Source organism: Homalodisca vitripennis, chromosome 2 (assembly GCF_021130785.1).
Source record: "Homalodisca vitripennis isolate AUS2020 chromosome 2, UT_GWSS_2.1, whole genome shotgun sequence".
Lineage (NCBI taxonomy): Eukaryota > Metazoa > Arthropoda > Insecta > Hemiptera > Cicadellidae > Homalodisca > Homalodisca vitripennis.
Genome location: NC_060208.1, coordinates 181,928,010 through 181,940,823, shown reverse-complemented (window position 1 = coordinate 181,940,823; position 12,814 = coordinate 181,928,010). Strand labels below are relative to the sequence as shown.

The 12,814-nt window shown below is 29.3% G+C and overlaps 1 protein-coding gene across 7 annotated transcripts in view; it reads right to left on the bottom strand.

Moving 5' to 3' along the window:
• LOC124355131 (transcriptional regulator ATRX-like) overlaps positions 1 to 12,814 on the bottom strand; it is a 74,300-nt gene that overhangs the window by 50,608 nt on the left and 10,878 nt on the right. For all 7 annotated transcript variants that reach the window (XM_046806096.1, XM_046806094.1, XM_046806098.1 and 4 more), the window contains exons 3-4: positions 10,836 to 10,879; positions 1,980 to 2,069 (exon numbers count right to left, since the gene is read on the bottom strand). In XM_046806096.1, coding sequence (XP_046662052.1) covers positions 1,980 to 2,069; positions 10,836 to 10,879 — 134 coding nt within the window. The remainder of the gene's footprint in view (positions 1 to 1,979; positions 2,070 to 10,835; positions 10,880 to 12,814) is intronic.

Genomic DNA, 12,814 nt, shown 5'->3' with positions numbered 1-12,814 from the left:
TTTGTGCAAACAAACACTCAGCTTTTGTAGTAGAAAAATAGTTTGTTGGATATCTACAAAGTTTAACAACAAAGGAGAATTTTAAAAATATGCTAAGCTTTCCCAAGCTTAAAAATAACATACTTTTCCCATTATACTTCAAAATTTCACATGAAAAAATCTAATTCCGATTTTAATCATTACTACTGTACAATATAATGACAGATAAAAACCAGAGATTTATGGTTATGAACGTGTCAAAGTAAAGAAATTGCAAAATTATCTTTTTGCTAATGCTACAATATTGTATACTTAAAACTTCTTTATTAACACAGCTGAATTTTACAGTTGTTTGTGCAAGTCATAACTTAAAAAATATATTAATAATTATTAAATAGTAGGTGCATCTGTACAGTATGCACTGTTTTAGTTTTATTGATAATACTGAAGTCTACAAGTCTATGAATTAAATTATTATAAATACAAATTCATGAGAGGCAAGCAACCTGCTGACCTCAGGTCTTCTGCTCCTCAAGTACCTTCTGAAGGCTATAAAAACCTTAGGTTCAAAAATAAAACTGAATTTGGAGACAAGGAAAGAAGGAATCGGTTGACCAAGACTTTCCGTGTGTTTAGTATTATAATTATGACAGGATTGAAAAGCTGTGTTTGTTTTTAAACACAAAAACTACTGGGTGATAAATGAGGAGGCATGCAATGGTGAGAGTACCACTTAATCAGAAGAACTCCCTACAACTGTCTTGCCCTCTTTTGGGTGCAGAAAATCCTACTGAATGAGTGAACAATGCAGAAACCCCAGAAAATAATACAGTAACTAACTTTAGATTAAAATAAGGCAATATAACCGTATATGAGAGTTTTCCTGGAGATAAATTTATAAAAGAACATCAGAGTAAAAGTTTACCTTGCAAGTTAATGTGGGAGTCCCACTTTAGATCGAAATCCAAACAAATCCCTAGACATTTTTTAGAATGAACGTTGTTGAAAATATGAATGTAGAGAAAAACTAAATGTGTCATCTGCAAAGAGGGTGGTTGACAGAAGATTCTTATTTGTAGTATTTATGATAGACTTACGAAAATCATGATTGTTAAGTAAAAACAACTAACGTTCCAGCACTGAGCCCTGAGGTACACCTGCCTTGACTAATGAGTAGTCCAAATGACAAGTATTATAAAATAGGATCTAAATCATTCCAGTGTAACACCTATTCACCATATGGTTCACGTTTTATTAACAGGATGCCATGATCGACTACATCACAAAAGCTCTGCTTAGGAAGCAATATAAACCCAGAGAGTGTTCACCAGGATCCAGTGAGTATAAAATTGATTTTAAAAGTGAAGACTATGGCATAATGAAGTATTGGAATCAGGTCTGAAACTAAACTGATACGAGGTCAGTACTGAGTTTCCATTAAGGAAGTTAAGAAGTCGGAAGTGAATAATTTTTTCAACTACTTAGAGTACTGGGAGGGGGGGAGGTTTGATATGAGCCTGAAAAAGTTAATATCAGATTTATTTGTGTTAGAATTTTCTAATGGAATTACCTTGCTGATTTTTAAGTCTGTTAGAAATACACCTTCTGACACAGACTCATTAAAAATAAACTTTAGAGAATATACCACCCACACATAGTTGAAAATTATCTGTTGTAATATAATAAAATATTTATATAGTGTTGTTCCCAGTGGCGGCTGAAATGTTATACGCTTCTAAACAATGATAATGTTGATCTCATTGTATTAAAAAGTGAAAAGGCAAAATTCTACTTGGCCATCCTAGAGAAATTTGAACACCTTAATAGTGTTAATTATTACATTACCATTGTTAATGGGTTAGTCTGTTATGGTTTGATGGAGTTTAGATTGATTACATTATATCAGACAGTTTAGGAATTTATTATTACTTGAAATGAATCTGAATGTATTAATTATAATAAGTGACAAGATCAAAAGACAAAAGAACACAGACATTTACCTTCAACAAACGTGACGGATTTTTTGGAAGCATTTGGTTGATCCTGTACACCAGCATTTAACAGAGACTGGTTGACATTTTCAACTGGAGCTGAAAATAAAGTAATATTTTATTATCATAAATATGAACGTGAACAGAAGGGGATTACAAAATTGTATTGCAAAATTTTGTACACATCTTTTTTCATTGTTCATCATAGGTCTGAGGGAAGCAGACGTACCTGCTACATAGATCACTATTTGGAGAAACCCACATAAACAAAGAGATGGTTTTGAATATATTTTGTTTTTTAATTCAATAATTTAATAAGTCTACAGGGTAGTGAATAGGAACAGTGCAAGAGAGAAGGTGTTGTATTTAGGGTGAGCACTGATCTGATGTTGAGCTCATAAAATTGATTACATTATTTATTATAGAGCATTTATTTACATTATTTATTATACAACAGTTATTTACATTATTTATTATATTTATCTATGTGCACAAGCCCGAAGATATTATGTGTCAACTTGAGGTAGACTGAATAATTAGTTTTTAATTTTTGTTGCCTAACCATCGATACTGGATAATGATGGTTAGTGGAATTCCGAGACGAAAATGTATTTTCTAATTTGTATGTACTTACGGAATAAATATCATTATTCATTATTCGATTTTATAAAAGTATTCCATGTATTGTATTTAAAAGACCACCTATCTTGAAAGAAATTATATCAAAACCGAAATTACCACCTGATTCTGATGTGTAAACTAAATTCAACGGAGCACATCCATGTAATAAATCAAGATGCATGGTATCTAATAAAAATAGAAGTCATCAGAATTCAAAAGCAATTCAACTAAAAAATTTTACAAAATTATTGGCCATTTGACATGTGGTACAAAAAATGTAGTGTACCAAATCCACTGTAAAACATGCCCGAAAGACTATATTGGCTCTACAATAAATAAGCAAAGTATAAGAATAACAGGTCACTGTTATGATTTTCGGCACAATGATGAAACAAAACCATTAGTCATTCATGGTAAAATAAACCAAGACTCTTTTGAAAGTTTATTTAAGGTAAAACCAATACAAACAATATTAATAATAATTAAAATATATCAAAATTAAGAAATTTAGAACAAGAATGTCAAATTGTCACAAAATCGAAATTTCTTTATGGATTGAATTTTTTATAATTAATTTAACTCATCTGAACACTCATTACATCTTTACAACCGCAGTTTGAACATGTGTTTTACATTTCAATCAATCAATTCTTTATTGTCATTAAACAACATACAACATTGTAATAGACATTGTCAATGTCAATATTTCAAAAATATTATGTTTATTGATTTATTTATCTGTTTGTATTTTATATTTTTTGTTATTTTATGTTTCATTTAGTGAAACTATACCTGAAGAAGCTTAATGTGAAATATATAGTACATCAATAATAATATGTTGGTAATTTTACGCATGTGCGCATGTGTGTGTAAACATAGTTTTCTCTCCAACTTTTGCTTGAACTATATTCAGTTATTAGAAGATTGGTGTCACCTGTATAGAGACTGAGTAACATAAATCAATCGTCCGAGGAAAATCTTCAAAAATAAAGAGAATAGGTCACAGGACACAAAGTTGAGTTACACCAAACTTAAAAGTTTGTTGTGTGGACATGACAGATATGATAAGAATACAGTTATTTTATTGTTGTTACTAAAAAGAAATTCAACTTATTGCTTATGATTCTAAACTAAGAACTTAGCAACGTAAAGCTATTGCTCTTTATAATGAATTCTTAGCCTCATTGGATACTAAGTGAATTGCTCTGAGTTGACAAAACTGTATGTCAGATATTTTTGAATGCACTGCTGGAATTAAGACATTCTATTGCTACAGAGTGTTTGCATCCCTAATCAGATTTAAAACATATTTTACTTTCCTTTCTTTATTTCATGATTGACATCTGAAGTTTTTTTATATCCTGTATAATTTGTTCACATCTTTAAGTTCTTTTTGATTTTCCTTGAAATTACACAAGGGCGGTTTGATAAGTCAGTGAATTTTTTAATTTCACGAGCAGTAACTTTAAATGCAACAATGCTGCAGTTCACTATAATCTATCACTGGATAATTATCTATTTTGAGCAAGCTGCGTCATGCAGTTTATGTTTGATTCCCGTTCAAAGCAAACAACCTTGTGAATTTTCACGAAAATAGAAAATAGTTACTTTTATGTGCTGATTAAGCATTACTTTTCACTGACACTAAGGAAAGACCTGATAAAAACTATGGGGACTCGGCACCTTCAATTTCAATGGCTAAAAAGTGAGTTATAAGAGTTCTGTTGTGGTTGTAGCAGCACTATAATATCGAAGTTCAGGTCGCTCAAAAGAAGTGATAATGCCAGAAATCGTCGATAATATCCATGGAATGATATTGGACGATCGGAGAGAAAGAAAGTGCTTGAGTTGGCTTATGCTGTATGTATCTCAACCAAACGGATACATCACATTTTACACAAATATCTGGACATGAAAAAACTATCTGAGAGATGGTTGCCCACAGTAGACCATAAACACAACCGTGTGATCACCTCAGAAGATTGTTTAACGATGTTCAGATGTAATCCGGAGACGAGTTTTGGCGCTGTTTTGTAGTTGTGGACGAAACATAGATCCATTACAATATGCCAGAAACCAAGGAACAATCATAACAGTGGTTTGCTTGGGGTGAACGTGGATCAAAGAAGGCCAAGGTGAGTCTGTCAGCCAACAAGGTCATGGCCACAGATTTTGGGATGCATGGAGTGTTTCATTTGGGCAGATTTGACGTTGATTTGTAGCAAAAACAGCCGCATTTGGCAAAGAAAAACGTGCTTCTCCATCTAGAAAATGCATGTGTGCACACTTGTCATCACAATGGAAAAAATCCATGAGTTGGGCTACGAACTGCTACCCCATCCAGCATATTCCCCCCCCTGCGACTATTTCCTGTTTCCAAACCTAAAGAAATGGCTGGGCGGTAGGAGATTTGGGTCGAATGAAATTGTCATTTCTAAAACAAACACCTATTTTGAGAGCCTTGAGAAAACCTATTATTTGGAGTGAATACAAAAATTAAAAAAACACTAGACTAAATTTATAGAGCTAAAAGTTGATTATATTGAAGAATAAAATGTTTTACTGAAAGAAATTTGTTTTATTCAAAAAGTCACTAACTTATCAAATCGCCTTAGTACTTATACTCTTTCAAAATTGTTCTACCAATAGAAATTTTTGAGCTCACATTCAAATAATATATAATAAAATAGCAGTCGTGGGACTGCCGATAGAAGTGAAAACGGAACTATTAAGTTGAGAGTAATTAAAACTATATGCAAAAATTATATGAAATTTTTTATGTTTTATTTATTAGTTACATATGATGGGTTAAACAAATCATGAACAAAATATAAATACAAAGTGGTTGAAAAAACATTATATGAAATTTTTTGTTTTATTTATTAGTTACATATGATGGGTTAAACAACAAATCATGAACAAAATATAAATACAAAGTGGCTGAAAAAATAATTAATATACAATTATCTTAATTATACATAGTATTTATATTTACACGAATTTCAATGAATTCAAGTTTGAACATTATTTTCATTATTTACATCATTGTCATCATTAATTTCGACAATACTTAGATTATCTGTTCGTTCAATCATTTCATTGTATTCTAAAAAAGATACAATAGGTTTATGGTAACTGAAATAAGAAATAAAAATTTCTTTGATTGAAATTTATATAAATATCGTATAAAAACAGCATCGATAGTCGTTTTATACTTTGTTGTACTGACTTTTCGATCATTAGACATAGTCAAACCTAATGTTTCATTCAAAAATTCAATTAATGATAAATTTTTGTCATCTGCGAAGTTAATATTAAAGTCTCCGCTTAATATCAATGTTTAAAAATATATTCGTTGTTTTCATTATTCAGTTATCTGTATAAAAATATTAATATGTTTCATACTCACTTTTATACTGAAGTCAATGAATTTAAATTCAATAAATAAACAGTAATCCTTCAATTAAATAATTACAATAAAATTCAAATTAAAAATTCACTTAAATAAACAAAATCCAGTACACACAAGTTTAACTTCCCACGTGGTCAATTTAACTTTACTTATGTATTCTACACTCTAATACTTAATGTACAACGCGTCACATTTACAATTACAGATGTACTGCTACTATAACGTATTGTTGACGTGACTCACAAAATTATACTTATCCAAAAAGCGTCCAACGCGCACATAATACAGTCAGAAATAGTCGATGTATTAGTGTATACGTGTACACAGGCTACTGCGCGTGCGCTAGTCTGGCTCTCCATAGCTATAGATATACTATTATCATTAGCATATTACATTGCGTAGATTTAGTATTAGGCGTTTAAATATATCATAAATAGCACAAAGTGACTAAAATAGAATAAACAAATTTTCCAAAGGATTATTAACGTTTCCATGGAAACCACTTTAGCATGTCGGTGACGCGAACCGAGGATTTTACCCTCTACCAAAACGCTCAACGCGCCTAAAGAAGTTTTCACTTCAATAATTTCATGGAAGAAATTGTATGTTTAAAGTAGTCAGTGTTGGAAGGCCTGGAAGACACTAGTTTAAGTTTCGTTTGCTAAAGCCATCAGTATTACTTCTATGGAACTTGTACTAAAATTCCTTATTTATTTATTTTTTATACTACTTCTCTTATAATATTTCATGAACTTATAAATCGCAGATGGAAATTGTAGTGATTGCTCCAGTATTCTTTACCTATAAACACACTTAAGTATATTAGTCCAGTCGTATTACCTGATTGAAAAAATAAATGTTTTCTTACAGCAAACTAATGGGACCATTTAGTCAAATACATCATAAATAAATAAAAAAAAAACCATTTCGAACCAAAATCGTCTATTAGGGGGTATAGGAGGGGTGGTTTTTTGCAATTTGTGAGTAAACAATGCATCCTATTGAAAAATGTCAAATATAAAAGTTGTTGGAAATAAAAGTCTACAACAGTAAAATCATTTTTCTCCTAACCTCAAAAATTTCCCCAAAAAATTCAAAAAAAAACCGTTTTTTTGGTTTTTTAATTTTTTTTCTTTTTACAAAAAAATGGTTTGATTGAGCTGAAAGTTTGATCAAATATACTTTATTTTATTTTGAAAATACTGTATTTTTTTCATTAAGAAAAATATTCAGCCGTTATAATAAAATTTCACTTTAAAAAAAATATTTTAATAATTTTCAATCACCATTTTGAAACATTTTTTTTTATCAAAAAAAGGTTACTCTGGACGGCTCATTATTTTCGTTTTTTTTATTGTCTATTTTGAAGAAAATGAAATAAAAAAATATGTAGTTTAATTGAAAAAAACTGCAGAAAAATTGAAAAATAAAACAAAATATTGACATTTTTCATTATACATTGTATTATTTACGTGGAAAAATTGTTATTATTTATTTAAATTATAATTGTTTTATACCAGTGCTATTTTTAAGCATTAAGCAAAATAATAATGAATCATGCATATTTAAAAAAAATTACGTGGAAATTTTTAAATAAATCAAAAAACAGAATTCGAGTCTGCTTAGTATTTTTTTTAATTTGTATTTTTCATCATATATTTTTTTATTTCTTTACAATATTTTTTACAATTCTTATTGAAATTGAATCAAGAAACCATTATTTCTTTCCAAAAGTTTTTTGTTATATTGTATGTTTTTTTCAGTGAACTTAAAAAATATAAATATCTTCTTTTTTTTCATATTCTACGTCATCTGATCGTGATTCATACCATATTCTACTCAATTTTTTCCCTGCTTTTTTAAAATGTAATGATTGTTTCTCCTTTCATTGAAGGAAACACAAGATCGTTATCAAAAACTATCATCACTCAATTTTTTTTAATGTATTTAATGTTGGGATATCACCATCAAAATCTTCTTTAATTTCGTTAAGGTAAAATTGGCACTCCGGATGAATTTTTTTTAAGTAATACACGAAGTAACTTATGAAATCTTTAGAATCTACACTCGATGTATGTCTACAAGATGTTGAGCTTTGTCCCTAAGATAACATGCACCTATTATGATAATAAAGCTTGAAACTTCATCTGATTCTTTGAGAAAATTCAGTCTAACTAACAGACTTTTAATTAAATGATTCTGAAAAAAATCTCTTCCCTTTAAAGTTGATAAACTTTTTCTTTAGTCTCAACATCTGCATGCCGCGAAATGCTCTATTTTGGTTACAAGGTTCTTCACAAAAAACACAATTGATGCTCAAAATCAAAATCACATGCTTCTTTCATAATCTTCTTCCCAATAGATTTTTTTTCTTGTTTTTTTCTTTGGAAGCTGTAACAATTGATCGAGGTCTATTGTAATGCCGATCGACAACCATCATGAATGTGTGCTTCAGTCAATTTCTGAAATGTTTTGTACCGCTGATCATTGCTCGGTTTACTTGACGAAATAAGAGTATATATCCCTCGACTTTTTATTTTCACCAAATCTCAATCGCGGCTTTTACAAATGATACAAGAAGGTACCTTTTCCACCATTTACATGAATCTATAAAATGCAAAAAAGCACGATAAAATTAGTATATACTGAAAATACGTAAAAATTACTAGATAAATAGCATGCGTAAAATTGTATGTACAGAGACAAAGATTTATGATCTGTATTATTTTTAATAATTTTTATTGAATAATTTGTATAAAATTTTGTTTTGCAAAAATTTAAAGTTTTACTTACGATTTGTATTTTATATGGACAAAAATCTTGTAAATTGCTAATCAGAGAGGCTTATTTCACGACACTACTCCAATATAACTTGACTGACGACAAAGCAGCTGCTTATTGAATGCTTAGAACATACTGAGACCCGTATAATAGAAGAATAGGATTGACCCCGCCCTCTTGCTTCAAGGACACTATTATATACCTGTACTATATATACCTGTAATCCAACTTTCACATTCAACAATTGTTTCTAACTTTTCAAAATATTCGAAAATTTCTTCAACATTAAAAAAAAATTATAATTAAATAAATAATAACAATTTTTCCACGTAAATAATACAATGTTATAATGAAAAATGTCAATATTTTGTTTATTTTCAATTTTTCTGCAGTTTTTTCAATTAAACTACATATTTTTTATTTTCATTTCTTCAAAATAGATAAAAAAAACGAAAATAATGAGCCGTCAGAAAACCTTTTTTAATTAAAAAAATGTTTCAAAACGGTGATTGAAAATTATCAAAATTATTTTTTTAAAGTGAAATTTTATTATAACGGCTGAATATTTCTTAATGAAAAAAATACAGTATTTTCAAAAATAAAACAAAGTATATTTGATCAAACTTTCAGCTCAATCAAACCATTTTTGTAAAAGAAAAAAATTAAAAACCAAAAAAAACTGTTTTTTTGAATTTTTTGGGGAAATTTTTGAGGTTAGGGCAAAAATGATTACTACATAAGTAGTAGACTTTTTTATTTTTCCAACAACTTTTATATTTGACATTTTTTTTATAGGATGCATTGTTTACTCACAAATTGCAAAAAAACCATTTTCACCCCTAAAAACCACCCCTCCTATATCCCCTAATAGACGATTTTGGTTCGGAATGGTTTTTTTTATTTATTTATGATATATTTGATTAAATTATCCCATTAGTTTGCTGTAAGAAAACATTTATTTATTTGACCATTTTTAACTGCTATTTCTCCTGGACTATATAGATGAAGACTGTATGAATCTGCATTATACAATACAGTGTGTGGAATATTGTTTGCATTTTCTGCTGGGTAGTGTTAGGTCTCAGGTCTATGCTTCTTTATGTTCATTCTTACTGTTGAAAGGTTGATTTTAGAGTAATAATCACCATATGTTTATATTTGTTAACTTTCTTTCATACTTAATCTTATAGTCCACGAGTCAAGATCTAATCTGCAGTGTATAAAGATACCCAGGATTTCTTGAAATTGAGATGTAAATTTCCCTAAGAATGAAAACCATTGTCAGTCTCTTAAAATAAATTATTGATTTCAAGAAAAACTAGATCATGTGGTTATGTGGCTCTCATACCTTTAACTATTATATTTTGTAAGGTTTAAAAACTGAAGGACCCAAAGAGATCCCATTCTATTTTTTGTAAAAATTTTTATAATCCTGTTTTACTTTACAGCATCTTCATTACTCATCCATCATCATTAAGGAACTTCAAAGTGTTATTTCTGTGTAATACCGGGTTTGTTGGCATTATTAATAAAATACTAAATTCGGTTATGTTTATTAAATTAATGAAATCTTAGGCTTAAAACATATTTTTACATACTTTTCATATACACATTATAGCTATAGGAAAAATTATTAAAAGTTTATATTTATAATTATTAATCAATAAAATTGTTTTTGTACAGAGAAAATACAAATTTATGGCTAAAAACCTTGATAAAGGTCTAATCTTTTTATTTTTGGCATGTTAAAAAAAATTTAATTTTTTTGTTTTTATTTTATTTTGTACCTACTTTACCCCTTCTAAGTTATTGTCAATAGAATACTTCTTACAATTTTTCTTAGTCCATTTAAACCTGTATATTTGAGTTAATATCTTAAACATGGAGTACATACTATCCAATTTACGAATTTTATTCTAGTCCTTTGAAAATTGTCTGTTATAGTTGTGACCATTATTATTATTATCTTAACAAATATATTTTTTGTATGATATATTTTTCCTTTCATAATTATTTAAATCCAGAGCTAAAAGAGTCAAATCTTGACTTACCTTGACAATTATTAGAAAGTTTGTCCACTTGTTTTGTAACATACCTGAAAGCAACCAATTTACATTTATTATTTATGACATTATTTTCACAGTCTAAACCATCACAAAATATGAATATACTTATAAACTGAATTTTATAATACACACTATATAAATAATAAAAATCAATAGATTAAAAGATCTCATAAATATGGTAGTTTTAGTCACAAGTAGAAAAGAAAGTAAATGTACCTTCAATACCTTGAAATGTAAAAGATTTTGGAACTACAAGGCAACGATCGGATGGGATAATGGAAATGATTGTATACCCAGGAATATTAGGAAAAGAATACAGTATTGTACAATGCAAAAAGTACAACTGTTACTTTGCATGGTTTTGTAACAGTTAGAGCAGTTATTTTCCAAAATCATCCTAAATAGCATGGAACCTAAAATTGAACTATTACCATAATTGTGCAGTAATAAATATTTATGCTAAACTTAAGTTATAAGTTCAAACATGAGTGTTGTTCCTCCTTCTAAAAATAACAGCTTGCCAAACAATGAAACTCATGTTGTGCCTTGTATTTTTTTGTTATATCTCACAATTGGTTTCTTATACAGGGCACTTCAGAACTCTCACGACAAACTTTAGGCTGCGGTTCCATGGACCAAACAGAGCCAAAAACTAAAACTAAATACAAGCATTGGTCTAACTATTTGGCAAGGTAGGCCGCAGTTTCTAGCACAAAAAGGAGAAAACTTACACCAAATTTTATAAATTACTATACTTTTACAAGCAAAAGGTTAGATAAAATAGGAATGTGTTACTTTAAAACTTGACTTTAATAATGATAAATAAACAAATCAATTTGACAAAACAAATTTATTTTCAGAAAAAAAAACATGTTTACAATATTATTAACTTTTTATAGAACTAAAAACACGAAACATACATGTAAAATAGTGATACAAATATTTTTTTTTTATACAGGGTGTATATTATGTCTGGAAACACCCAAATATATCCTTTAATAATTTAAATATAAATTTGAAACCTCTTACAATCGTGATAGAGATTGGGCATCTACTTTTTGGAACAATGTTTTGTTATGTCACACCAACGGGGGACGTCCTGCCGAGGGTATCGTGAATATTCTTAATGGAAGCCTATACCTTGTGCTACATAATTTTAAAGGTAATAGCTTACTGAATTGAATGCCACAAAAAACCGCATCTCAAAGGAATTATTCTATCAGAAAATAGAGCATTTTTAGTATTGAAAATTTACTGATGTTCAACAATGTAATTTTAACATGGTTCTTGCCACAAAATGTGTTACACTAATTTTTTAAGCATTTTTTAAATGTTCAATTAAAATAAAATAAACAATTTATTTTTAAGCTGGTTTCATTAGTACAAATTTACCAGTTTTTATTACAATGAATAAAAACTTATGAGTCACTTTCTCTGATTACTTATGAATCTGTACTTGGTGTTTTCCAGTCAGCAGGAAGGTTTAAAGAGACAAAGGTCACTAGCCTATGAGAAACATTATTGTGTTATTAATTCATCTGGTCTACAGGTTTCAGTTTGTTGAGCATGGAGCTTTCACTAGACAGGTCTAAGCTTGGGAATTACAAATGGACAAAGGTCATATCATTCCTGTCGAGTTAATCAGTGTCTCTGAAGCATTGCTGTCAAACAAGTTATCTAATTACAGTAGTTCAGTTTTTATTTGGCATTTTTATGGAATTGTCTGAAAGAGAACGAATTACTCTGTTGATGATGCGAGTATATGGCGATCGTCAAAGATCTTATCGGGAAGTTTGTAATTTGTTTAATGACACTTTCCAGAAAGGAATCCCCATAAGTGTTTGTTTCAACAATATCAAAAACTATTGAGCGTTTTTGAAATGACAGAGAGTGTACGTAATCGGCCAAAGTCGGGTAGGATACAATCTGCAACAGATGAAGAACATGCACTAGATGTTTTGCAA